A 25,451-nucleotide genomic window follows, 5' to 3' on the forward strand; every position below is an offset into this window, starting at 1 on the left:
TGTGGAAAACTGAGAATTGTCCGTTTTGAGAGTGCCAGACTTTTTTTTCAAACACATCAAGCCCTAATATTTAATGTGCTCTTTTGCCCTAGTCAGGGGGAGCGGCAGGAATGTGTGGGATTCTAGCGATTCTCGGCTACCATGAGGCGCATCTCCAGCGCAGCAAGGTGCTGGATCTCTCTCGCAGGTATCACGCGGCAGCGATCCAGGGTTTAAGGTGCTGAAATGAAGGGTGTTTTTGCTAGGTTGAGGCACCGGGGCCCCGATTGGAGCGGCCTGTATCATCACCAGAATTTCTATCTTGCTCATGAGAGGCTGGCGATCGTCGACCCCGCTTCCGGGGATCAGCCGCTCTACAATGAGGACAAGTCGATCGTCGTTGCGGTACTCCACGTTTTCTTCTTTTTATTTTTTCGCGGGGTGTATCATGCTTTTCCATTCTTGCAGGTTAACGGCGAGGTTTACAACCACGAAGCTCTCAAGGCGTCAATGGAGCACAACTACAACACGCAGAGCGATTGCGAAGTCATTGCCCATCTGGTACGAGCGTTGAGAGAGTTCTACTGTCTTAGCTATTTTTCTTTCCCTCGTTGTTTCTCAGTACGAGGACTTTGGAGAAGACATGGTCCAGAAGCTAGATGGGATGTTCTCCTTTGTGCTCCTCGACACACGAGACAATAGCTTCATAGCTGCTCGTGACCCGATTGGAATCACGCCTTTGTACTTTGGCTGGGGTTCCGATGGTATGTCACCCTGGTTTGTTCCAAAAGGTTTCTCAGTTTTATTTTCTTCGTTTTCTTTGCAGGATCTGTATGGTTCGCGTCAGAGATGAAAGCTCTTGTGGATGACTGTGAACGGTTTGAAACTTTCCCTCCTGGGCATTTATACTCTAGCAAAGCAGGTCATTCGCAGCTACGTAGTTCTCTGGCTGACTAAGCTGAACTTCTTCTTGGACAGGAGGCTTGCGAAGGTGGTATAATCCACCTTGGTTTTCTGAGTCGATTCCGTCCATGCCTTACAATCCCTTGGCACTTCGTGAAGCATTCGAAAAGGTTTGTCTATTATTATTCCTTTGAATCAAATTTGAGCTTTCTTGCGCTTGCTCTTCCAGGCAGTTGTCAAGAGGCTTATGACAGATGTTCCATTCGGGGTGCTACTCTCTGGGGGCCTTGACTCGTCTCTAGTTGCCTCCGTGGCTTCAAGGCACCTAGCTAGTACGAAAGCTGGGAGACAGTGGGGACCCCAGCTTCACACCTTCTGCGTAGGCTTGAAAGTAAGCAGGTTAATTCTCACTGTTTAATAATCTAGACTACGTGCTTCTCAGGGTTCTCCAGATCTCAAGGCGGCAAAAGAAGTTGCCGATTACCTTGGAACAATCCATCATGAGTTTTACTTTACAATTCAGGTAGTTTCATTGTCGATATAGTTTTTATTTAGTTTTGTGGGAATTTGACAGGAAGGTCTAGATGCACTTCGTGACGTAATCTATCACATTGAGACGTACGACGTGACAACAATCAGGGCCAGCACCCCGATGTTTCTAATGTCACGGAAGATCAAAGCTCTTGGTGTCAAAATGGTGCTGTCTGGGGAAGGATCAGACGAAATTTTTGGCGGTTACCTTTACTTCCACAAGGCTCCTAACAAGGAAGAATTCCACCGGGAAACCTGCAGAAAGGTACAAACGCCATGCACTGCTTTCTTACACATTGAAAGCTTATTTCATGCAGATAAAATCGCTCTATTTGTACGACTGTTTGAGAGCAAACAAGGCGACATCTGCATGGGGTGTGGAAGCAAGGGTTCCATTTCTAGACAAGGAGTTCGTTGACATTGCAATGAGTATTGATCCATCTGAGAAAATGGTTTGTTTCCTTTAGTAACGAGTGCAATCGTTTCCTTACATGTTTCTCTTGTTCTGCAGATTCGACCTGGCGAAAGGATAGAAAAGTGGATTATGAGACGAGCGTTTGATGATGAAGAAAAACCTTATTTACCGAAGGTAGCGAGAGCGGTCGTGTTTGATGAAGCTAATCAAGGCTTTTTACTTTTTTGCAGCACATTTTGTATCGGCAGAAGGAGCAGTTTAGTGACGGGGTCGGGTATGGCTGGATCGATTCTTTAAAAGCCTTTGCTACAAAGCAGGTAACGGTGTGGATCGAGTTTTTTATCAGGGTGCCATTGTGTATATAACCACGCAGGTGAGCGATCGTATGATGGCAAATGCTATGTTCGTCTATCCTCACAACACCCCACAAACAAAAGAAGCATACTACTATCGCATGCTCTTTGAGAGAGTCTTTCCACAGGTACGAGAATCAGTACACCACGCTCAGGTCGACTAACGTCAATGAAACACACACAGGAATCTGCGAGACTGAGTGTTCCTGGCGGCCCGAGCGTGGCATGTAGCACAGCGGCTGCAGTAGCCTGGGACGAGGCATGGTCCAAAAACCTGGATCCATCGGGAAGAGCTGCCACTGGCGTCCATGCGGACGCATACGAGTCATCAGAGGCACACCCTCAAACCAGCACGGTGGAGGAAATTAGCAAGGAGCAGCTTAAACTCTGTCCTCAAGTTGTGGTGGCATCGTGACTGTTTCCTTGTTTTATAAATTTGTTCCAAGACAAGCCCAAATGGTAATACTTTAGTAAATTTATTTATTACCTTAAACTATGAGTGTTATAAATTCTTAAAATATTTGTTTGTCTATTAATATTAGTGTTTTGATAGCCATTCTATTGGTTTAAATTTAGACCATTCACTTTTATATATAAATTAGGGTTTTGGGTTATTATTTTCATATTCCATACACTCTGTTTTGATTGTCCCTGATGAGTACTTGAATTTAAGATTTTGGTTTAGATCTTACTTTTGCATTATTTAAATTTCATTTCATTTCTTTTTCTTTTATCCTTTTCATTCCAGAGTAGCAACTTCCTCATTATTTGACTCTAGAGTAATAATCAGTGTAATTGTTTGATGCTATATAGTTGTAGTTGAACAATCAAACTTAGTGGATAGCAATATTCACAATACATGAAACAACTCCTTTTACTCCTACTATTAATCCTCATGTTTAGCCAAAATTATTCCATGGAAATGATATATATTTTGGTTCAATCACTTTATAGTGATTATTAGTTATCATTCTTGAGATGATGCTCAGGATTTGTATTCATTGGTGTTGTCATTCATTAAAGACATTGTAATAATACAATGGTTTGAACATAGCCACTTGTGCAAATTGAAGCATTCTCTTAAACATCTATAAACATGCATTTGGATATACTAATAATTATGATAATGTCTTCTAACAATTGCATTATCTTTATTAAGAGTCATTTGAGTCAATGATGCAATTTGGCATTTGCTTCAAAAACCTCTTGTTTTGTCTAGAGCTAAATATATTGAAGCAAGTCAAGTTCAGAATGTTGTGGCTAGCACTTCATCAAAATCTTGTTAAACTTGTGCATACACTTGCTTTAGCCACCTGATGATGCTTTTTGACTGATACAACGTTATAATATATTGCTTCTTCCACTTCTCACTGCACATTCTTCCGCTCTACTTCTTGTGGGAGATAGTTATATTCTAATAGAAGTTGATGTTATTGTTGCTCGTGTTCAAAGATAATAGCAAAGACATGGCCGTGGGTTGTGATATCCACTATTGAGCATGTGTTATACATATCGGCATTGTTAGCATTTTCTGGACTAGCATCAACAACATTATGTTAGTGCTACTATAGTGAAAGGTCTTAACACAAAGATTTTTTTGGGAAACAAGGAGTTGCGCAAGTAATAAAGGGTTCTTGTGTGAATAAATCAATAACTCCTTCATCTTTCTTTTGAGAGTACTATCAAAAGCTTCACTTAAAGTTCATTTAGTGTTTACTTTGGAAACTCATTTTTATAACACTATTCTCTTTGTATTAGTTGATATAGACTTGCTCAACTTATTACTATATATTGCTATTTACAATTGTGTTGAGTGGTAAAGTTAGTCTTCATTCTTTATAACAATGGCTATGCATTTGTAAGGGATAAGGCAAACCTAACTGTATGTATAGGAGATCTTTACCTTAAATTTCAATTGTTGTAGATAATCAAGCTTTTGACCTCATCCTTGGTATGAATTTATTATAGCACAATTATGTCAACTGTGACTTTGAGGTTTCTCCCTCTTATCTTATACTTTATATTTCTTCAATTCCTCTTAATTTTATTCCTTTTCATCTCTTTTTACTTCGATCACTTTTGTCTCCCTATTACTTCCTATTGTGTTTCCATCTTGCTCTTTTTTTCCCTCTCTAGATCTTTTTGACGGTATTTATGTTGCTATAGTGGACTGATTCAAGGATATTGATATCTTCGACTTTGACATATCATTTAGGGCTAAGATTGCAATATATCATTTTATTCCAACTAAGGATGCTCGTCTAATTAAGGTTCCAAAAGAGATCAAAATTTTATGCACGAACATCAAGAAAATGTTATAAAAGGGTGTTATCTAAAAATCTCAAAATCCTTAGGCATATGAACCTCATTTTGTAATAAAGTCTGATGGGAGTATTTACTTCTACATTAACTATTGTTCATTAAACAAGATGACTATCCTAAATATATACCTTCTTCCTTACACTACTGATCTCTTGGATCATTTGGAGAGAAATTATTGGTTCACCAAGTTAAATATTTCTTCTGGGTATTAGCAAGTGTTAATGGTTGAGGAAGATATTCCTAAGACTACTTTTCATACATTATTTAATTTATATAAATTCTTGGTGATGCTATTTAATTTAAAAAATGCTCTAATAACTTTCCAACAGATAATGGACAAAGTTCTTTTAGATATACTAAAGATGACTATTGACTATGATGTCTTGATCAATATATAGGGGATGTGGGATGAGTACATACATGATATTCGTAAAGTATTGGATTAGTTGCAGGAAGTTAGTTTAAAGCTGAAGCAGTTAAAGTGCGTGTTTAGGTCCAATAACTCAACTTATCATATTTCTTGTAAAGGTTTGCAAGTTGATCCTGACAAACTTGTGGCTTTTTGTTGATTATATTTTTTATTGTACTACACCATTATGAGCATTATTGAAGTCGTCAACATCATCCTTTATTTGGTTGGTGGACTACAAGTGATCATTTATGGATCTCAAAAAACTGTTAACAACTCCTCCAGTTTTGGTATATTCTAACTATACTCAATTTTTAATTTTGTGCATGAATGCTTCTAATATCAATCTTAGAGATGTGTTGATGCAAAAGAGCCCGAGTGTATTTGATCAATGCCATCCTACTATATATATTAGCCATATATTACAATTAACAAATGTGAATTACTCTGAGTTTTTAGTAGCAATTTAGGGTTTTAAGAAGCTTCATACATATTTGTATGGTTTTCAAACATTACTAAAAAGTGATTATGTTGCAATTACTTCATTATTGAAGTAGAAGAATTTCGTTAGTTATATTGTTCAATAAGCCCTAAAGCTTTAAATATATAAATAAATATATATAATTTATATAAATTTAATATATAAATATATGCTTCTTAATCAACTACAAGTAATAAATGCATTATTATTGCCTCTAACTATTTGACTCACTAGCTGAAAATTAATGCTTTTACTAGTGTGTTAGCAATTGTTGTTAAGTACTTTTTTCTCAATTGTGTGGTATTTTAACATTCTTATCTAGAGTGGATTCTCTCAGATAATAATCTCATATTTATGCCTGAGGTGTTTCATGTTTTAACATCTCGACTAGGGATATGCCACACTTTCACAAGTGTTTATTATCCACAAATAGGTAACTTAGTGGAAGGGTTTATTTGAACCTTCAAAAGAATAATTGTGAAGAATGTAAACTTTTAATATTTAGATTAAGATGGTTATTTTCCATCTCTTTAGTATGCATATATTACAAAGGTATAGAGTTTCGTTGATGCTCCATCATATAAACTTTTATATGGTCATGATCTGATACTACCATGAGAATTGAGTTTACCTTCATGATTATCATAAGTTGCCAATGTTAAGTCTTTAGATCAATATTTAACAAGTGTTCTTCCACTTGTCTAAGCGGAGCCTGTTAAATACTTAGGCCATATACAAATGGGACAACAATAGTGTTATAAGTCTCATTATCATTTACTTACAAAGTATAAAGTGGATGATTTAGTGTTGTTTGTTTTTCTAATTTTATGGTACATGGTTTGTCTAAAGGGCTCTCTACTCAGTGGAAAGGACCATGCTAAGTGTTGTGGCAAGTTGGACCACAAGTTTATGAAGTTCAACATAATATTCAACATGTCAATCCTTTAGAAATTATGTATATAAACAATTGAAATGCTTTGTATAAAGGGATCAAGAACAACAAACACCTACAAATCCACTAGTGCCTTTTATTAATATTCCTTTTGATCCTGGCCCATTAATTAGAGAACTTTGACTACCTTCCATCTTTTCAAAAGGAAGGGATGATGTGAGGTCTAAATGTATGGCTATAATGCTATATACTAATATTAGAATAGTGAGATTTTAATAGTTATTAGATTAGTTTCAATTTGGACCATTTGTATATAAGCTAAGGTTTTTAAGCTAATTAATTTGCACATTTCTGTATTTTATTTCCATATTTCATGCACTCATATCAAGATTTTTTAGAATTTTAAACTATCAATTTTAACAGATTAATAAAAAATTATTGAGTAATGCTTATTTTCTATTAATCCAATTAATAAATTAAATTTTATAGTTATAAACATGATTTCAACCATTAAATGTTAGAATAAAATAGGATATACCATATACTATGAAGTATTTAGGAAATTTTATAAATTATAAATTCAATATTAAATAAAAACCGTTAAGTGGTAGAATATCCAAGCATATCCTAAATATATATAAAATATGTAACTCTTTGTGTCATTACTCATGTGGATGTAATGTGCAAAATTGATATATATCATATTGTGTCCATGTATGAAAGGCACTAGAGTGGGTATTTGCTAGACATCTCAAGGAGCTTTTATCAAGGTTTCTTGTATTAGATTTTCACAGAAGGTGATAAGATGGAGCTCCACACATTCACAGTCAAAGTCATCCTCAAAAAAGACATTGTTTCCAATAAATTCGGCTTTCTGAGCAATCTTCTACAGTTACTTTTGCCTGAAATTGTTGTACTCCTTCATGAGAAGAATAAATTATTGAATATAGAACAGAAGTATAGGTGCAGTTATTAAATATGCTTATAAATGTTTGCTCTTGCAGTTCTACACCATATCCATTGTCCTTGGCATGAGCAAAGAATTATGTTCAAGAGAATGGCCGAGAGAGGCATGGTTTCTTATCGAGCATGATCGTCTAAGCAGGCTTTTCAGCATCTTGTGGAAGGTTGATCATATTGCAATTCTCCTCTGCAATTCTTGAGCTGTGGAACATATAACATGCAATCAATCTTTAAAATAGCCTAATCAACTCTACCATGTGAAAACCAAAGACTAGGCTGAGATGAGACTGAGCAGTATGATCTCATTGGGATCCCAGTTATATGTAGACTTGGAGCATCACACATATATGTAAATGCCACTATGGTGTGTTTTCTTGGGTTTCACTTTAGTGTTTGAGACAATAGTTTATGAATTACATGCCACCACTTAGTTGTTAATGAGTACATTGACATCAAAACGGTATGAACTTCACAATATTATCTAAATTTTTAATTTTACAGTTCAGAAGAAAAGACACCTAAGAACCAAACCACAAGCCTCACCACCTTCCGCCTCAAACGAGCAATAGTGTGGTAGTGGCATTGAACACGCTCTAAGCTAATCTCTCTCTCTCTCTCTCTCTCTCTATGCGCCAGTTTGCTTTGCAATAATTATCTCTTAGCCTGGTAAATAACCGAATAGAGTTCTCTTGCATATACTTTGGTTTCTAAAGCTTTGAGTTTAAGAGACTGGGTGGATGCACAATGTATTGTCACTAATTTTCTCTCTTTGATCCAGCATGCTTGTCTCTGCTCCAAGCATTGGGCAATACCTTAAATGCCCGATGTTAACGCCATCGCGACCAAAATTGAACAACAAGATCGCTCATTCACTCCCAAACCAAAGGAACTCTCTTCGTCCCACGCTCCACATCCAGACACAAAAGTACACTTCAATTGATCTCTAAGTGCAAGGTTGACGAAGGAAAAGCTCCTCCATTTCGTTCATCCAGATCAGTCCATTTTAATTCCGCAGTTTCAAAGCAAAACGTCGGTGGCCCGGTATACACTCTCACACGCAAAACAAGCCTTCATAACGCGCAGGGACAAACACGCAGACAACGGAGAAAGGAATCCGATTGACAAAATGGATTGAAAGAGAGAGGCCTCTTTAAAGATGGGAGATGACAAGATTGGCATAATCTTTTGAGGTGGCCACAATTCTCCTCTCTTGCAGCCATGCCCTATATGGGCTGCTCTTGCTCGACAAGTAGACAAAGTACACACAGACGTTGAACCTTGCCATGTATATCGTCTCTTTATTACGTGGACAAAGAGCCTTGTCCAATGCTTTCCACCGACTCGAAAGCCAGATAAACAAACAAACAAATAAATGAAATTAAGAATAAGAATCTTAATATTTTTCTCCATATTCAACTATCTGTGTGACTGCTGTTTTCTCCTCTTTAGTAAAGGCCATGCAAAATGCCCGAGTCCGGGTTCTTGTCCTTGAAAAGCGATGCCCAAATACAAATGCCACCAAGTGACTTGGATTTTGCTTTTTGGGAGGATAGATCTCGCTACCAAACACAAGGATGCATACAAAGAAAGCCTCCCTCTGCCTTTTTCCACTGCCATTCGCCACCAACCAAACCCAATACAAAGAGAACTTCCTCTCCAAAACACACACACACACACACACACACATCATGTGTGTCCCATCTGTTAAAGGAGGGGACCTCCAAAAGTCAAGAAAAAAAAAGGTGAGAGAGAGAGAGAGAGATCAGAGAATGGTGGCCCCTTTGTCAAGATCCCTCCGAATCTCTCACACATGGCACGCAACACACAAGAGAAACAAAGAATGACTTTTGGTGTTGTTAAAGCGAGCTCTCGGAAGTATGTCTCTCAACTTTCGGGGTTTGTATGTGAGTGTGCGTTTTGGGGGATGAGAAAGGCCATGTTATGTAGCAAGAACCACTTGACACGGTCTAAAGTTGGGCATGGCGATCTAAGAAGCTTAGAGTTGGGCATGGCGATGGAGAAGGCCAAGCTAAAAGAAACTTTATGATTTTGGTCACGGGAGCTTTATTCTTGGTCGTGATTGCGGGGCATCTGTTGGCCTCATACTCAAAGTATATGCCGAGCCCACTCCGCAAAGCTGTAGAATCGAACCCGAGCGGATCAGTCTCTCTCTATTTTACTTGCGCTGGAATCTCTCAACTATCATGACGGGATTCCAGCTTTCCTCAAACCAAAAGAGGTGCTTGATATGTTCCATCATGCAGCCGAAGAAAGTCACCTCATGAATCACAATCTTCCTCCCATTTGGCCACTCCATCATTCCGGGAGCAATAATACTGTTCCATTTTGGTTAGAATAGTATTATCATGATCAAGCTGATATTATATGAGTAATAACTTGATACTTGTGAAAGGACCTGTTTAACCAGACCTCAAACAGTAGATGTTACACTGCTGCTCATCAGGGGGACAATTTCCATCCCACAAGTTCCACGTAGAAGCCAAAAAAATCTACAAGACAAAACACAAAGCATTGCTATAATATCCCCCACGTATATAATACATATCATTTCAAGGCTGCCAGGTATTGCATGATGAAGCGCCAAAAAGATAACATTTGGTGCTCCTCCACCATGGACGATCCATGGATGATGGATGATGGATCGATCCAAAAGGGGGGAGACGAAGAGGAGGATCGATTCCAATGTTCCATTCCATTACACACTTAAATCTAGACTAGTGCTTCCTCCCGGAATGATGCGTGCAATCATTCGCTTTGGGGACTACATGAAATCGAGCGCGCAAAAGCATAGAATTATTCTGGAATTTGTCACCCTGGACGGAGGGGTTATTTAAAAAGCAAAAGTTTCGGCCGGGAACGAATCGAGGGAAGGGATAGAAGAGAAGAAGGCCTCTGTAGGCAATGCATGCGCACTGCTCTTCGGTCCTAGATTTTGCCAAGCGACGGCCTGGATTCGGTCAGGCACCGGACCTGGACGGCCTGGATGGACGACGTCCTGCAATAACATTCATGTACAGTGTGGAAGGGAATCTTGTGTGTACGGGACACTCATTGAAACCTCAAAGTGGCTTTCCGTACCCCTTTTCTAGTTGGACCCACCTGAAGAAAAATATAACATGCTCTTAAAAAACTGTAAAGGCCAGAACTCGTCCTGGCTGTAGCACTTACGCAAATTCATAAAGCTGCTGCTGAATGGGGCCATGCCTCGACTTTTTATTTTCTTTTTCCTTTTAGTTTTTCAAATTTTGTTCTCTCTAGTTTTCCCTTGTTTTCAGTATTATTATTTGTATAATTTGGGTTTGAAAAAGAAACGCCTTGCGAGACAAAGGGATGCTTTTGGTAGCCATGATACTACGAACAACATGATGGCTGCAAGTTCTGTTCAATCAACGGCCACGGGCGAACCACGTGGTACGTCAAAATGTCAAGTATCCTTTACTCTTTCACTCCAAGGAAGGCGTTTCTTCTTCCTTGTATATGTTCAATGCCTAAAGGCGCGTTTGTTTGGACGTATAGCAAAAAAGGTGGCAGCCTGGCTGGTTGCTGCAACCTCCATGTGGAGGGGGACACATCTTCGCTGCACGACCGCATATCACTGTCCCCATTCTTCGCAAGGAAGCAAAACAAAGGAGATAAAGGCGAGAGCATGGATCAAATCTGATCGAGCGGACAAAGCCACCCTTTCTTTCCCTTTTCTGTGTGATAGATTCTTCCAAGAGTCTCTACTCTTAACCAGTGAGCCGAGGGGTTAAGACAGGAAAGCTTGCAAATGCCGCGTTGGGGCATTTTTCTTGTGGCTAAAAAGCCGTAAAGGTGCAACGCAGCGCTGCATTCAAGGCGAAAAGATGGCTTCTGGTAGTGTTTCCACAGCAGGTTTGATTTTTTGGAGAGGGCCTTTCTTTCTCTATTTTGTTTTGGCATTGTTTGTTGGAGAGGGCCAAAAGAGGAGAGGGGAGGCGAGGCGAGGGTCCCCCAAAGCTTTATGAAAGGAGAGATTCCCTTAAAGGTGGTGTCAGGGAGGTTAGCGTTTGGCTGGCCTCATGTTGTTTGTTGGTGGGGTTATGGTTTTCCTCCTTGTGTGGCCTGGAGCGATTTCTATACTCCAAGTATCTCAGTCGCCATAGCCAGCCATTATAGATGGAATTCCATGGAAGAATTTCTAAGTTATCTTTCTCTTGACTTATTCTATAACAAAACCATAAGGTTAAAGACACTTTTCCTGATGTTGCCATCACCAAATTCCAAGCACTTGCTTTCTTGTTCCATTAGCAAGGAAGCAAAGCAAAGGTGGAAAGAATGGACCACGAGACCCCGAATCATTCACAAAAGATTCCCATCATTGTGTTCTAGTATGCATAACAATCTTGTCAAAGATATATATATGAGATCTCAGGAAAATGAGAACCCAAAAGCAAAGACAATGCCACTGTTTGTTCTGCTGAGATGTTTCTTTCGCTAATAAGAAAGCTCGCAAAAGTCACACCATTGAGATCAAACTAAAGCCAGGAACTCTAAACAATGACGCAAAGATCTCCCAAGCTTCAGGTCATTGTCATTGCTTTGCACGCACTCGAAAAATGTTATGGGTTTTGGTGAGAGAGGGCTGCTTTTTTTGGGAGCAAACGCTTCTATCTAAGCAGCTTTAGGCAGGTTAGAACTTTAGTATTCTATTCTATGTCCAGCACAGCCAGCTTTTTGGGCAACAGGAGGAGCAGTAGCTTGATGGTCAAGTCTATCTATCTAGACACTGTTTGATTGATAGTCTTGTGGTGCTCAATTTGGACATGAGACTGATGGATGCAAAAATCAAGTCTTTATCGGCGTCTAAACAGCATTGAACTTGGGTGACCTGATTTGTTTGATGCATTCAAAGCTCAAAATCCGGACAAAATATCTTGAGATCCATGATCTACTAAGACCTTTAACTTGGGTGAAGTTGAATATAAGCAAAAGAGAGAATGTCCCCATCAACTTAATGGCATTTTCGTTTGTCACCAGAAAAGTTGGCTCTTGTTTGTCATGGACTGATCCGGCTAGATTACGGCATGGCTTACAACTTTTGGACATAAACAGGGGATTTCGGTTGGAAGGGAATCGAACCGGCATCAAGTGTGCCAGAGGGGAGGATCTTTTATGCGTGTACGTACCCCTGGCCCCTTTGGCGAGTTTTAACAAATGAAGCCTTTTTCCAATGGCCCGCCGCTTTTACGCAATAAAAACAAAAAGCAGTGCTGCTACTGGTGGGGGCCGCCACCGTGGGAGCGGTAAAAGTGAAAAGTTTTAACCCAATCCACACACACACGGACGCTATAGTTCTTCCTCCTGTGCTTTTCACTTACCTTTATTACTTTGCTATTTGAGAGGCAAAAGAAATGATCTTGTGTCCTTTTTAGGGCATTATGATTCCATCCATGCATGATCATTGATGCACATCATGGACCCATAAAGCATAGGATGAATGCCCATGCGGACGTGGCGCGGGCGGCCCGGTTCTTGGTGACGTGTGGGGATCCTGGCCGGACAGCTGGAGCCCTCATGCCGCGCTGGCGGCAGTGGGGCATAAAAATGCAGGGCAAAGTTTTTTGGGGGCGAGGCTATGGCGGCGACGGGGCCCAGCCTGCTTTTGAGGGACATTCATTGCGATTTCATTGGAATCGGGTGTCCCTCTTTTCTCGATTCGTGAAGAGAGTCTCATTGCGAAAAATAGGGGGGAGAAAAGAGTGAGAGATGAAAAAAGAGAAAGAATTGGAAAGGCAGTAGCAGCAGCAGCACTGCAGAGGGTCTCTTGAAATCAGTTCGATTCTTCCGGATTTTTGGTCTCTGGAAAATTTTCTCGTTTTTTTTTTTTTGTGGTTAGTGTCATTTTTTGTTTGGTTAAATGGTGAAAGACAGCGTTGAAATTTTGGGGGTGAGGATAGGTAAGGGGTCGCAATTGTGAGAGTTTTTTTTCAAAGGGGTGCTATGGTGGTGTGTATGGGGAACACCAGTTGAGAGTTATGGAGGTGGATGTGAGATTGATTTGATCCGAGAGGGAAAAGGGGGAGAGGATCTGATCGCGCGCGTATACTTTTTTTCTCTCCACTCGTTCCTCTGCCGCCACTGAGGAGGAGGAAGAGGAGGAGATAGATTGATGCATTTAGTTCCTCTAAAGACACGGATCACCGCGCGCAAATCCAGGCAAGTTGGTCTCCTTCGGCGAGCTTTGGAGAAGCGCGAGCTTCCTTTCTCCGCTCCCAGGCTCGCGCGGCTGGCAATTCTCTCGATCTTCCAAATTCCGATCGAGCTTCGATCCTCCGCGGGGTTTCGAGACGACCACCGAGCTCACGCGCGTGAATTCCTTCCAGGAGGAGGAAAAGATGCGGGCGGGGGTGTCCACCGTGCAGCAGACGCTAACCACCGAGGCCGCCAATGTTCTCAAGCTGGCGGTGGCGGAGGCGCAGCGGCGCGGCCACGCCCAAGTCACTCCCTTGCATGTCGCCACCACGCTACTGTCGGGCACCACCAGCGTCCTCCGCCAGGCCTGTATCCAATCCCACTTGCACCTCCCGCAGCCCCCACATTGCCGCAGCCTCGAGCTTTGCTTCAAGGTGGCGCTGGATCGATTGCAAACCAGCACCACCACCGGTAACTCCACTCCCTCCTCCACCGCCACCCCGGTGACTCCAGCAGCTCCTCCGCCATCTTCTTCTTCTTCTCCATCGTCTTTGCTCCACCACCACCACCATCACCACCAGCACCACCACCAAATCCAGCAGCAGCAGCAGCTCCACCACCAGCACCACCACCACCAGCAACCGGCGCTCTCCAACGCGCTCGTCGCGGCTCTCAAGCGGGCACAGGCTCACCAGCGAAGGGGCTACCCGGAGCAGCAGCAGGTCCCTCTCCTGGCCGTCAAGGTGGAGATGGAGCAGCTCATAATCTCCATCCTGGACGATCCCAGCGTCAGCCGGGTGATGAGGGAGGCCAGCTTCTCCAGCACCCAGGTGAAGAACAGCCTCGAGGAGGCGCTGGCTGCCGCAGCCGCCGCCGCCGCATCGTCGGCCTCGGGTGGATCGTCCACCTGCGCTGCTCAGGCCAGGAGAATTCTACCATCTTCGGCAGGAGCGGCGGCTGCGGCGGCGGCAGCATCCATGGTTGGCAGTCCGAACTCTACCACCAGCGTCGACCGGTTGAGGCTGAAATTGGGATCCTTGGAGCAGTACACCGCGGCGGCAGCGGCAGCAGCAGGAGCTTCTCCGTTCCGAGCTGGAGTTTTCGGTCCGGGTTCCACCACCACCACCACCGCTCCAAATCTTCTCATTCCAGGCTTGCTCGTCCAGCAGTCGAGCAGAAGCATTGCTCCCGATCACCACCAACACCACCAGCAGCTCAACAGCGTTCTCATGGGGATGACCATCCCTTCGAGCGGTAGCAGCAACAAGAGCTCCGTGGACGTGAGCCGGGTGCTGGAGATCCTTCTCAAGTCCAAGAAGAGGAATCCGCTGTTGTTTGGCGAGCAGCCGCCACACGGTGTCGCGCAGGAGGTGATGCACCGGCTCGACAAAGGTGACTGCGAGCCAAGCCTGTCCAACCTCCGGATACTCTCGCCGCAATTCGCCTCCATAGCTCTGGGACTGCATGCCAAGGACGAAGTCGAGCGCAAGCTCGCCGAGCTCGTCCGCTCCGTGGAGGAGAGCCTGCTGCGCTCCGCCGGCGTGGTGGTCTATCTGGGAGATTTGCAGTGGCTCGTCGAGAGGCCTTCTCCTCCTCCTCCTCCTCCATCATCTGGAGCAGCGGCTCCCTCGTCGCCTCCCTACTGCCCCGTCCAACATACCGTGTCGGAGATTGGAAAGCTGCTGGCTGGACATAGCAGTCAAGTCTGGTTGATGGGGATCGCGTCGTCGCAAACTTATATGAGGTGCCAAGCTCGCCATCCTTCTCTCGATTCCTTGTGGGGGCTCCAACCTCTGCCAATCTCCAGTGGATTCAGCATGACTCTGCGGAACAGCGGCAGCAACGGCAGCGCCAGGTACGTGATAGGAACTTTTTCTCGACGCCGCTTCCTCCTCCCTTGACTCCATTCGTGTCCTCGCAGGTTTGGAAGCTCAAACTGCGTAGAGTCTCCGTCACCTGTGCGTACTGCTGTTCCTGGCCGGTGGCCATCGTTGCCATTTAAGCTGCAGCCTGAAAATGGAAGCTTGGAGAACTGCTGTGCCGAGTGCGTTGCCAAGTACGAGCAGGAGGTGCAGGAGAATATCTCGAGCAGCGAGGAGCACACCCCCAGTGGCCTGCCATTCTGGCTCAAGCCAAACAAGGATGCCGACCAGGTTGGCACTTTCTTTCCACTACTGCTGCTCTCGCTTGTCGTGTTTTCTGACGATGATATTTGCCAGGCAAATGGACGTAGCCAAAAGTTGAAGGAGCTCCAGAAGAAATGGTCGCAAACGTGCCGGAGCCTGCATGGGATGCGGCGAAACTCGAGCTCGACCAAAGGCTTCTCCTCCGAGACCGGTGCCAATGGCAAAGTTGCTTGCAGTACTACTGTTGGTGGTAGCTTGCCCATGTCGATCCCGTGGCTCTCTCTCCAGCCTCAAATCTCCAATGGCACGCAACCAGTGCCCGAGAAGAATGGACTGGCGGCTCGTAGTCACGGCGAAGAGGTTGGGCCCGTATGCACCAGCTTGGCGGAAGATGGCTTGTCCACGGATATCGGGCTGAGTCTCAAGCCATCCACTCCACATAGTTCTAGTCCGCAAGGAAAGCAACCGGATTCCGAGGTGACGGTGCAAACTGACTTGGTTCTTGGACGGTCCGAGTCACTCAAGTGCAATGACAGCAGCGTCACCGCACAGTCGAAGGGCTTCACTGTTGATGCAAAGCCGCAACAACAACAGCACCAACGTCGCGAGGCCTTGGAAAGCCTAGCAGCTGGTTGCACAACTTCGGGTTCCTTTGGTTTTCCGGTCTTGCCTATATCACCCGAGAAGAGGAGTTACCAGAACGGGATTGACAAGCCACAGGTACCTGCTGTTATCAAACCGAACGTCTTCAAGGCTCCACCGGTGAAGGAACTCGACTATAAAGGTCTCTGCAAAGCTCTGGCAGAAAACGTACCGTGGCAACGGGATGCCGTCGACGCTGTGTCTTCCACAATTTTGAACCGTGCTGGAAGAGGCAACACCTGGCTGCTGTTCCTGGGGCCGGATGCCATGGCGAAGAGGAAAGTCGCGAGAATTCTGGCGGAGCAAGTCTACGGTTCCGACAAAATGCTCCTCCGGTTGAGTTTGAGGTCCGGTAAGCGTCAGGAGCGGGACGTTGAAGCTGTGACTGGCAGAGGACGAACTCCACTGGATAGACTTGCTGATTCGGTGAGGAGCAAACCGTTCTCGGTGGTACTTTTGGAAGATATAGAGCAAGCTGACCCGAGGCTGAAAAGTTCCCTGGTGAAGGCCATGGAGAGAGGTCGGCTGGCCGACTCGAGCGGACGAGAAGTAAGTGTGGCCAACTTGATCGTCATAATGACCTCCAGTATCGGAGAGGAGCTGCTGCCGCAGGAAAACCAATTCACGTCGCTGGAGTTGAACGAGAAGATCATTGCCGGTACTGAGATAGTCGGGATGAAGCTGGTTGCGGCCGAGGCAGCAGATCCGGAAGCCGTGCTCCACAAAGGCGAACGGGTGTCCGTCATTAGAAGCTCGGTTCCCAGTGATAGTACGTCGCATAGTAAGCGTAAGGCAGGAGCCAGCGACCTGATGGAAGCTCCGGCGGCTGTGGTGGAGAAGCGCAACAAGGTTGAGTCCCGAGGTGTGGAGCTCGACTTGAACCTGCCCCTGGAAGAAGACGAGGCAGCTCCAAAAGCTGGCGATAATGTGGTCGAGAAGATCGACGTCAAGGATAGCCAAGTGAAGCTGCTACTCGAGAGGGCCTGCGACCAGCTTTCCAAGAACTTCTGGGACAGAATGAGCGGCACCATCGTGTTCAGGCCTTTCAACTTCACGAAGTTGGCCGAGCTTGTCGTCAAGGAGATTAGCACTGCTGCCTCTGGGCCGGAAGTTACCATAGAAGTAGAGTCCACCTTATTCAAGCATCTGGTTGCGGTTGTCTGGGAAGGCCAAGGGAGAAACGACGAGTTTCAGAGGTGGGTAACTCAGGTCCTCGAAAAGAGCGTTTTGAGTTTGGTGGAGAAGCACAAGCTGCCCGAGCAACATATCATCAAGCTGCTGGCGGACAGATCTGATCCTGCAGACGCAGTGTTACATTTGCCGAACAGAATTAAAATAGGAGATGAAGGAACGTGACAAACCTGGTGAGAGGATCGCGGACAGTTCTCATTTCTCTTTCGGCTGAGTGTACTATAGTAACGATCACAATCCAGGTTACTGCAAAACAATCTTGGCATTGTACAGAACTTTACAAAAGGGAAACAAACAATTGCAACTACCCGCTGCAATTGTATTTTGCTGGCAAAATCTCCTTCCAGAGCTAGAAAGCTCTCGTGTTCGAAAGGAGCTCCTCAAAATCTATAGCTTTTGTCAGCACCTTATGATAACTTCTCAAGGTTTAGCCGGTCAAACAAGATGAGGAAGTGGTGATCAGGCAAGTAGAAAACGAATCCGAGCCTTGCACCATTCGTCGGGCCAGTTGTCTGGAAAGATATTGCTCAAATTAGAAAAGAACGAGAAAAGCCAGTAGCTTTAACTTACCCTTCCATCGAGTAATACAAGCTCTCCGTCAGTCCACTTGGGGTGTTTAAAGCCAGGATCTGCCAGTTGACCTTGGCCTCTGTATCGGGCAATCTGCAAAAACACACCAAAAAAATTCGCTTAAAATGCGAAGCCAATGAGAAAACAACATACCACTCCTAACTCCTCTGGATAGATGCCCAGTGGTGACATCCTGTTTTCTTTGGCAATACGTGCTCGAAAGCTTACCTGCCAGAAATTTCTAAGAATCAGCAAACAACCGACATACTCTTGGAAGCTTCATACCTGCCCCGCGGGAACGTTTAAATCGCCTGTCAGCTTAATAGCCTCCACATACTCGTAAAACTTGAGCTTGTCATCCGGGACTGATCTCTTCGTGTCCCAGTGGCCGTATTTCCGCTTAAGTTGAAGGATCTCCGGAGTGTTTGCGCCGAAAGCCCCAACATAGAGGCCTACATCAAACTGGAGAAATCAATATACGAGGTACTAAATACCAGCGTCCTACCCGTGAATGGATCAGAGGATTCAGTCACGTCGATGCGATGAAAGACAGTGGTCTTTGGCAAGCTCTGCATTTTTTGCGCCTGATTCACAGCGAGCTTGATAACCTCTTTTAGCTCTTTAGAAACCTGTAACTACAGTATCAACAGTTTGCAGAAACAAACAGAAAGTCTAGAAATCACCTGCACTGGCACCTTTTCCACATTCCACAACTTTTGAGCCACGTCATCGGGCATCTGATCTGCTGACGCCTTAGTGGCAATCCTCGCAACCTTCCAAGCCTTCGAATCGTCCTGGTGAATATCGTCCGGAATAGAATCAATGTGAAGCACAAAACTGTCTATTGACTCTTGCTTGATGGTAGCGGGCACCCTCACTGCAGGACCGATAGAACCATCTCCGCCTTCTCCAGGAGAAGCTCCACCTATAACTACTCTGATGGTAACAGCCTTATCGCCCGGGACCTGGTCGTCCCCTGCCTTTCCCTCGGTATCGGACGATTCTTGAACGACTATCCCACCAATGGCAGAGGCATCACTTTTATCCCGGTGCTCTTTCTGCTCCCTCTCGATTATCTCCTCGATAATCTTTGGGATGTCTGGCTCTGAACCTTCTGGAGCGATCACCTTTATAACTTTCATGTTGAGGTCGGGGATTCTATCCTTTAAGAAGTCGACTATACCGCTAGCTTGTACGTGTGCTTCATCGGAGTCGTCATCTGCTTTCTCGTTTTCCTGCTTTTCTGTCTTTCCTGCGCTCTTTGTTCTGTTCTTTTCTTCCGTGCTTTCATTTTCCGCCTGCTGAACTATTTCGTCAATGTCAATATCGACAAGTTTATCCAGGTCTGCTGCTTCTGCTTCTGCTGGGTGTTGCAAGTAAACAACCTGTGCACAGGGGAAAGTTATTCTCAAGTTCTTCCTTAAAAAGGCCCACCTGCTTGTTGAATCCATTATCTTCCTTCTTAACAAAAACTTCGAATAACGCATCACCTTCTGCACCATTCTTTTGAGCAAAGGTAGCTAACTGCCTGCAAAACATAAGGATTCGCATTGTTCCATCTTAAATCCGAGAAAACCTGGCAGTGTAGTTCTGTGCTATAAGCCTGCCATGAGCGGCTCTCACCCTGATAATTCTCCCAAAAGGATCACTTCCATCTTTGGAGATGCCTGCCCACCATCCTACCTGCAAGGCAGTGAAATGGAATGACAACGGCGGTACGAAGCACAGACATACCAGGCCAGCACCAGCTTCATCTCTCAAGCGTGCAGCGTCTTTGTATCGTTCCTCTTGCAAAGCTCTCTAGAGACAAAAATAAAAAATAAAATAAAAATCGTTCATGCATGTATATCAGAGGAAAATGGGAAGAAAAAACGACCTGAAGCTCTTTGTTAACTTCCGATATCACGTCGTTTGCTTTGGCTGCTTCGATAGCTCTCTTTAGCTTCGCTGCCTCTTGAAAATGTTCCAGCTTCACAGCTTCCTCTAGCTGGAACTGCGCAAGCCACAAACGATAAGTAACACCAAACGAAAATCCAAGAAAAAGAGTGACAAACTTTTAAAGCCGAGATGAGATTGTCCTCCTCCTCCACCTTTGGAAAATGCTCCTGCCACGACTTCCATTCCTTATCCTCGGGGGAAGACGACGAAGACGACGATCCCGACGACGATGCAATGTACTCCTCCAGCTTCCTCGAGGAAACACTCTTGATTCTCAACACTCTCTCATCGGTGCCCGATGTTTCCGCATTTCCCTCGGAATTGTCATCCACAGCGCGGCATTGGCACCTAATGACGCCGCGCAACCTACTCGATACTCTCACCACATTACCAGCGCTCGTCCACGCACTTACTGGAAATTGGAAGTGCTGCCGCGACGAAGAACACGCCAGAAGATTGGATGATCCTCCTATTCCCCCCAGTGACGACGATGAGGACGATCGCGACCCCAATCCAGCAGCAGCCTGGCTCACCAAGGCAGCAGCCATTTCCCCTCTTCCCTGGTATAAACCCTAATCCCCCTCATCCAGATGAAGCGAAGATCACCACCGTCAATTATCCCAGACGATCTGCTCCGTCCATTCCAATATATAGCTCTCCCCCAAGCCCTAGCGGCCGCTAGGGTTCTTCATAGCGCTCATCCGATATCGCCTGCGATTTCTCTGTGGCACGCGATCAAACTCAATGCGCTTAGAATCAGGCGCTGCTGGTCGCAGATCCATCCGCGCGGATCACTCCCCGTGTGGATTCACGCGCTCTTCAGTCACAAATTCACTTGGATTGGGAGTGTTTGGCTTCTTTATTTTGCTGGCCTCTGGTAATATCCTCATTTCCAGAAGGCCCGTTCCCTGGAAGCAAAATTTTCCTTGCAGCCCTCGCTATCCCTCCACTGCGACTTTGCATTGGAGGGACGTTGGGTTGCTACATTGAAAATCTCTCCCCTGTTTTATCTAAGTCTATTTGCCTTAAACCGAGAAATCGAGCTCCAGTTTTGCGATACAGGCCCCCACTAGTCTCGCAATTTGGCCGCGGATCATTGCTGGAATCCTGGCGGATTGAATTATTCCTCGTGACCCACGTAAGGCTTTACAAAGGCCCCCGAGCGCATATATGCTATGGACCACCACCCAGAGAAAAAAAAACCAATCAGTCAATCAAAGGCCGACCTTGGAACCACCACTGATTCCCAGTGGTGGAAGTAAAGAGTGGAAGTAAAGAACAAAAAAAGAGATTAATAGTAAGAAACTTGGAAGAACACAGGCTACAAAATTTTTGCTTCTCATAAACCTTCTCTCGCATCTTAAATCAGACTCGCTATACTTTAGTAAGAACTTCTACGATCAGACGCACTGGCCGGCCATGGAGATCTTTTGACAAGACTTGTGTGCGTCCCACCTGATATACGCTTCTGTCAGATTTGAAGGAATCAGACGAGAGAATCACGCACCTGTGGAGCTCAGTGAAGAAGATCCATGAGCAGCAGATCACCCTTGGCTGCCGTGGGGCTCAAGACTTCTTGAGCTGTTCTCGGTGGTGGTGATGGTGGTGTTGTTGGCCGTGATGGCAGTGGTGGTGGTGCTGGTGGCAACGCTCTTGCTGCCACTGTGTTGGATTGGGACTGCATCGAAATGGACAAATCTGTAGTGTCGGAATCTGCCTCGGAGCTGTGACAAGGACTCGCGGGGCTTGTCCGCTTCGCGGCGACACTCGAGCTCGCGACAAGGTGACGATGGCTGTTCTTGGAGCTCATCTTGGATGAGGACGAGCCCAAGGTGAGGTCCAGCCCAACTTCGTCGCCGCCTGGCCGCCACCCTTTCTCCACCACCACTGCCGCGGCAGCTCCGCCGTCGTTTTCCACCGCGTGGTGGTCGCGACGACCAGAGCCACACGCCATCGCGTGGGGACGACGATCGTGGACAACGCCACCTCCCGATCCTCGGCCCTGATCCTCGTCCTCGTAAAAGTGCTCGTCCGGTTCCTCCTGTTCTTGGAGCTCGACCTTTAAGGTTGTCGCGGCCGAGCGATGCCTCCGCTGGAGGCTCGCAAAGCTGCTGCTCTCGCTGCTGTCGCGATCCAGCGCCCGCTTCACTCCCGCGAACTTGGAGCCGTCGAGCGAGAACCCTTGCGCATTGGTGGCGGAGTTGTCATTGTTGGTGTCCTTGGTGCAACTGTAGATGGAGAAGGCTCCAGCCGCAGCGGCGGTGACAGTGCTGAAGTAGCCTCTCCCGAGACGAACTTTGGGAAGCCTTCCGGACGCGAAAGCTTGCTGGGACTGGGAGGGGGTGACGAAGCCGATGGAGGGCCTTCCGGTGCCGAAGGCGCTGGAGAGCCTTCCGGTGCCAGTGGAAACCGTGGAGCAAAGCAAGCCCCCTTTGAGCACCGTCTCCACCGCGTCCTGGCAGTGCTTCCAGCTGCCCGAGCACAGCAGCCCCACAGCTCCAAACACGGGATTTATGGTCCGGCCGCATGCCTCGTAGAGGAGAGACTGGAACAATGCTGCATGGAGATCAATTTTAAACACCATAAACCAAAGGTTCCAAGAGGAAACTTGCAAGCTATACTAAGAGCACGCAACATCTTGAAGGAAGGAATAACTCTTCCATGCATGCACTCACAGGAACAACCGATCATCCTGGCAAAAGAATTCGCACAGAATAATCTCTAAAGAGAACTCCCAAAAAACCATGAGGCTCTCCATCAAGTATATTTACTTTACCGGGTCTTTGACTCTCCGGGACGGAGCTTATCAGCGCCATCATCCCCGCGCGGCCGAAGAATTTGGCGACGAAGACCGTGGCGTGGCCCTGCGCATCGGGGCTCTCGATCCATCGCAGGCACTGCCGGAGAACGCAGCCATCGCTGCAGCCCTTGCGCAGAACCCGGCACCCATTGCAGCTCATGGCGACGCCCTCTCGTTCCTCACACCCAGTCAGACCATCAAAATCGCGGCGAGAAAGAGTAGGGAGAAATGCGCGCGATCGAGCGAGCGGGCGAGCGAGCGGCGGTGGCAAATCAGCTGCGAGAGATGGAGAGAGAGAGAGAGAGAGAGAGATGGAAAGAAAAACACAACCCTGATGATAGAAGAAGGGGGGAGAAAAAAAAATTCTTTTTTATTAATTGAGATGCGGCGACATGAAGCTGCACGCTTCATGTCGCCGCATATGCCCATGTGGCATGCTTGCGTGTCATGACACGTGGCCATTCCTCCTCTGGTTTTTTTGTTTAAATTATATTTTCTTTCCATTCTATTCGTTTCTTTGGTATTTCTCATTGCGATTCTTTTGACGACACTCTACAATAATGGTGGCGATTTTTCCCACGTCGAGTTGGGCAAGATCTTGAGCAAAGCTTGGGCCGTCTCTGGAAGGAACTTTCGCGCGAATAAAAAACACGGCCGCCGCTCGCCATTCCATATACACGGAGTTCTCGTTACCACAGCCTGCAAGAGGGATAAAAAAAAGAAGAAAAGGAAAAGAGGATCCGAGTTAGGCGCGCACAGCTTTTAGAGATTGCGAATCGATTCAATCATACCTTTGCAGTACTTGTCTTGTGCACATATTCGTCAATCATCTGGATGGAAGCACGCACAGGCACAGGTAAGATCAGTGACACGAACGAATGAGCTTTTGCAACTGTTGCGAGGAGGAGAGAAAACAGGAGACCGAAGCAGCAAGGGAGGGGTACCTGGAGCTGCCGCAGTTTCTCCGCAGTTACGTCTGCTTTAGTATATGATTTCGGGTGCCATTTGCCTTCGGACCAGTCGACGTGAGTGACTGTCCAGTTTGCTATCCCTGCCGAATCCATAATCTGGAAATGGATGATCGTGTGAGAGAAATGGAGCAGCAAATGGATGTTCGCTTACGAAGAGGAATGTTTGCAAGTAATGCTCGTCCGGGTAGCAGTTCCGGTTGTTGTCACCCGGCTGCAAAACAAGACGAGGAAGAAAAGGATCAAGTGAGCATGGGCATCGAAAAGTAGCAAATGCGACGCTCCTTTACCTTGCAGAACAGTTTAAACTTTCGATAATACACGTGATCAGCGATGACCATAAGAGCATGATGGCGCTGTACTGCAAACCACTGAGAGACGTTTATTCTGTCGTTAAACTGCATTGTAAGATAATTGAAGCATTTGAGCAGCACAAACCTGTGCACCTTTTCTCCATTCCCATTGCTCTACTTGCGGGGACATGTAGCCCATGTATCTTCCCCTCCCATGGGGGCCAGGGTCGTCGAAGCTGTGCCAGTCACGGCCACCATTAAATATTCGCCAGAAACAAAGAGGAAAGGAGAAGCTTTTTTACCAGTCGACAAAGCTACCACTGAAGTTCAATAAATGATTGTACGTGTAGCGGAAGCTATGGAGCGGTACACACCTGACAATTGACTCGATCAACACAAGGAACTTGTGGCGGAGAGACTTACGTGTCGGAAAGAAGAACGAAGTAGGCATTGTTCTGATCGAGAACAGCGTGAGTGAGGAGTCGCCTCTCCGCATCGATCATGTTGATGTTGCCCCATTGCACCTGTCGCCAGGCACACGAGAATGTAAAAAACAGAAGGAAGGAAAATGCTTGTGATTCCGAGGCAATGGAGACGTAAAAGCCATACCTTTTGAGAGCGGATCATTCGTGAGCGAAACAAATCGGTCTTCCACACAACCCTCTTGTTGATGGCCGTGTCCGAGGCATGCACGTAGATGGAATACAAGCCTTCGTTTCCCTGGCAGAAAAAAGTTATGTTTTTGGAGTTAACACTTATTCTAACTGCGCGGAAGAAGTTAAGAGACCCTGCCTACAAGAATCCATGCAAGCACACTAGCGAGAAACAAGCAAACAAAAACGAGAAAAGACGATCCCAGCAAAGGAACGAAAATAAAAAGTGAAAGGCACAAGAAAAAAAGAAGGAACAGGAAACTTACTTTGAAAAAGCGCTCCCAGAGGAGCTCGAAAGGCAAGGCGCCAGCCGTCAAGAACAAGAAGGCCACCTTGGAAGGACCCGACCGCGCTTGAAAGCTCTGGTGCTTGAGATCCACCGCAAGAGCAAACTCGGCAATCTCGGTGTCGCTCTTGTTCAACCAGGGCCTGGGCGGAGGAGGAGCCGGCGGAGCGAGCAGCGCAATTCTACACAAATCAGTCCCCAACACTTCACAGGGCGTGATGTGAGTGGGCGTGTAGTGGTACGCGATGATGCCGCCCAGCGTGGAGAGGCTGACCAGGAGGAGCAATCCCAGCGTCCAGGCCAGCCATCGCCGCTTGGACAGCTTCATCTGGAGCTTGATGTTGGCCACTTCCTTTTGCCAGGACATGATGGATCTTACACATCAATCGGCTACCATTGCATAGATCTCGCGACGCCTGCGTTGCGGAATCAAAACCCTAGCACTGGCGAGGCGATCTTGTACCTCTGTGACAATGCCGCCGCGCCGCTCTCGCCATGGCGCGTCGCTGCATTTGCCCCGGCACGGCGATAAAAAAAGTGCCCCCCAAGAGAAATATTTTAG

The 25,451-nt window shown here is 46.0% G+C and overlaps 5 protein-coding genes across 7 annotated transcripts; 2 read left to right on the top strand and 3 right to left on the bottom strand.

Moving 5' to 3' along the window:
- Window positions 1–74: 74 nt before the first annotated feature.
- LOC9655541 (asparagine synthetase [glutamine-hydrolyzing] 2) lies at window positions 75–2,677 on the top strand. The gene is made up of 14 exons (XM_024668886.1): window positions 75–187; window positions 246–384; window positions 448–540; window positions 602–743; window positions 806–901; window positions 958–1,052; window positions 1,112–1,273; window positions 1,325–1,405; window positions 1,457–1,678; window positions 1,731–1,865; window positions 1,925–2,002; window positions 2,059–2,145; window positions 2,202–2,309; window positions 2,366–2,677. The coding sequence occupies exons 1-14, from the start codon at window positions 111–113 to the stop codon at window positions 2,594–2,596; spliced, it is 1,746 nt and encodes a 581-aa protein (XP_024524654.1). The 5' UTR covers window positions 75–110; the 3' UTR covers window positions 2,597–2,677.
- Window positions 2,678–12,850: 10,173 nt separating this feature from the next.
- Window positions 12,851–17,717, top strand: LOC112344353 (protein SMAX1-like). The gene is made up of 3 exons (XM_024668878.1): window positions 12,851–15,277; window positions 15,344–15,575; window positions 15,642–17,717. Exons 1-3 carry the CDS (start codon window positions 13,626–13,628, stop codon window positions 17,544–17,546), a joined length of 3,789 nt encoding a protein of 1,262 aa, XP_024524646.1. The 5' UTR covers window positions 12,851–13,625; the 3' UTR covers window positions 17,547–17,717.
- LOC9655542 (protein EXECUTER 2, chloroplastic) lies at window positions 17,625–20,468 on the bottom strand. Of its 2 annotated transcripts, none has more exons than XM_024668882.1 (11): window positions 20,006–20,468; window positions 19,828–19,944; window positions 19,686–19,751; window positions 19,528–19,634; window positions 19,386–19,479; window positions 18,635–19,336; window positions 18,457–18,586; window positions 18,237–18,403; window positions 18,105–18,179; window positions 17,952–18,044; window positions 17,625–17,893 (listed from the first exon to the last, which is right to left on the bottom strand). In XM_024668882.1, exons 1-11 carry the CDS (start codon window positions 20,435–20,437, stop codon window positions 17,789–17,791), a joined length of 2,088 nt encoding a protein of 695 aa, XP_024524650.1. In that variant the 5' UTR covers window positions 20,438–20,468; the 3' UTR covers window positions 17,625–17,788. The 2 variants fall into 2 exon arrangements, with proteins under 2 accessions (XP_024524650.1, XP_024524651.1); XM_024668883.1 differs by having other exon boundaries at window positions 18,457–18,580; window positions 20,006–20,467.
- A 693-nt stretch (window positions 20,469–21,161) lies between these two features.
- Window positions 21,162–23,005, bottom strand: LOC9654262. The gene is made up of 3 exons (XM_002964282.2): window positions 22,666–23,005; window positions 21,397–22,445; window positions 21,162–21,344 (listed from the first exon to the last, which is right to left on the bottom strand). Exons 1-2 carry the CDS (start codon window positions 22,847–22,849, stop codon window positions 21,406–21,408), a joined length of 1,224 nt encoding a protein of 407 aa, XP_002964328.2. The 5' UTR covers window positions 22,850–23,005; the 3' UTR covers window positions 21,162–21,344; window positions 21,397–21,405.
- Window positions 23,006–23,150: 145 nt separating this feature from the next.
- On the bottom strand, window positions 23,151–25,448 carry LOC9654263. Of its 2 annotated transcripts, XM_024668891.1 has the most exons (11): window positions 25,353–25,448; window positions 24,870–25,305; window positions 24,560–24,670; window positions 24,374–24,474; window positions 24,253–24,324; window positions 24,096–24,186; window positions 23,948–24,028; window positions 23,812–23,871; window positions 23,634–23,756; window positions 23,481–23,519; window positions 23,151–23,388 (listed from the first exon to the last, which is right to left on the bottom strand). In XM_024668891.1, the coding sequence occupies exons 2-11, from the start codon at window positions 25,254–25,256 to the stop codon at window positions 23,242–23,244; spliced, it is 1,212 nt and encodes a 403-aa protein (XP_024524659.1). In that variant the 5' UTR covers window positions 25,257–25,305; window positions 25,353–25,448; the 3' UTR covers window positions 23,151–23,241. The 2 variants fall into 2 exon arrangements, with proteins under 2 accessions (XP_024524659.1, XP_002964329.2); XM_002964283.2 differs by having other exon boundaries at window positions 24,870–25,436.
- Window positions 25,449–25,451: the final 3 nt, after the last annotated feature.

This window comes from Selaginella moellendorffii, unplaced genomic scaffold (assembly GCF_000143415.4).
Source record: "Selaginella moellendorffii unplaced genomic scaffold, v1.0 SELMOscaffold_4, whole genome shotgun sequence".
In the NCBI taxonomy this organism is placed as follows: domain Eukaryota; kingdom Viridiplantae; phylum Streptophyta; class Lycopodiopsida; order Selaginellales; family Selaginellaceae; genus Selaginella; species Selaginella moellendorffii.

What these genes read in the sequence shown, in the direction of transcription:
- LOC9654263 (XM_024668891.1), bottom strand. Translation starts at nt 25,256, where the DNA reads ATGTCCTGGCAAAAGGAAGTGGCCAACATCAAGCTCCAGATGAAGCTG. An exon ending in ACTTGCAAACATTCCTCTTC is followed by an intron (nt 23,757 to 23,811) that starts GTAAGCGAACAT and finishes ATCCATTTCCAG; the next exon opens with ATTATGGATTCGGCAGGGAT. An exon ending in ACAAGACAAGTACTGCAAAG is followed by an intron (nt 23,389 to 23,480) that starts GTATGATTGAAT and finishes TCCCTCTTGCAG; the next exon opens with GCTGTGGTAACGAGAACTCC.
- LOC9654262 (XM_002964282.2), bottom strand. Translation starts at nt 22,849, where the DNA reads ATGAGCTGCAATGGGTGCCGGGTTCTGCGCAAGGGCTGCAGCGATGGC. An exon ending in CCCGGAGAGTCAAAGACCCG is followed by an intron (nt 22,446 to 22,665) that starts GTAAAGTAAATA and finishes ATCTCCATGCAG; the next exon opens with CATTGTTCCAGTCTCTCCTC.
- LOC9655541 (XM_024668886.1), top strand. Translation starts at nt 111, where the DNA reads ATGTGTGGGATTCTAGCGATTCTCGGCTACCATGAGGCGCATCTCCAG. An exon ending in ACAAGTCGATCGTCGTTGCG is followed by an intron (nt 385 to 447) that starts GTACTCCACGTT and finishes CCATTCTTGCAG; the next exon opens with GTTAACGGCGAGGTTTACAA. An exon ending in AAGCCTTTGCTACAAAGCAG is followed by an intron (nt 2,146 to 2,201) that starts GTAACGGTGTGG and finishes ATAACCACGCAG; the next exon opens with GTGAGCGATCGTATGATGGC.
- LOC9655542 (XM_024668882.1), bottom strand. Translation starts at nt 20,437, where the DNA reads ATGGCTGCTGCCTTGGTGAGCCAGGCTGCTGCTGGATTGGGGTCGCGA. An exon ending in ATCCTCTGATCCATTCACGG is followed by an intron (nt 18,404 to 18,456) that starts GTAGGACGCTGG and finishes AGTTTGATGTAG; the next exon opens with GCCTCTATGTTGGGGCTTTC. An exon ending in TAAACGTTCCCGCGGGGCAG is followed by an intron (nt 18,180 to 18,236) that starts GTATGAAGCTTC and finishes AATTTCTGGCAG; the next exon opens with GTAAGCTTTCGAGCACGTAT.
- LOC112344353 (XM_024668878.1), top strand. Translation starts at nt 13,626, where the DNA reads ATGCGGGCGGGGGTGTCCACCGTGCAGCAGACGCTAACCACCGAGGCC. An exon ending in GGCAGCAACGGCAGCGCCAG is followed by an intron (nt 15,278 to 15,343) that starts GTACGTGATAGG and finishes GTGTCCTCGCAG; the next exon opens with GTTTGGAAGCTCAAACTGCG. An exon ending in CAAACAAGGATGCCGACCAG is followed by an intron (nt 15,576 to 15,641) that starts GTTGGCACTTTC and finishes GATATTTGCCAG; the next exon opens with GCAAATGGACGTAGCCAAAA.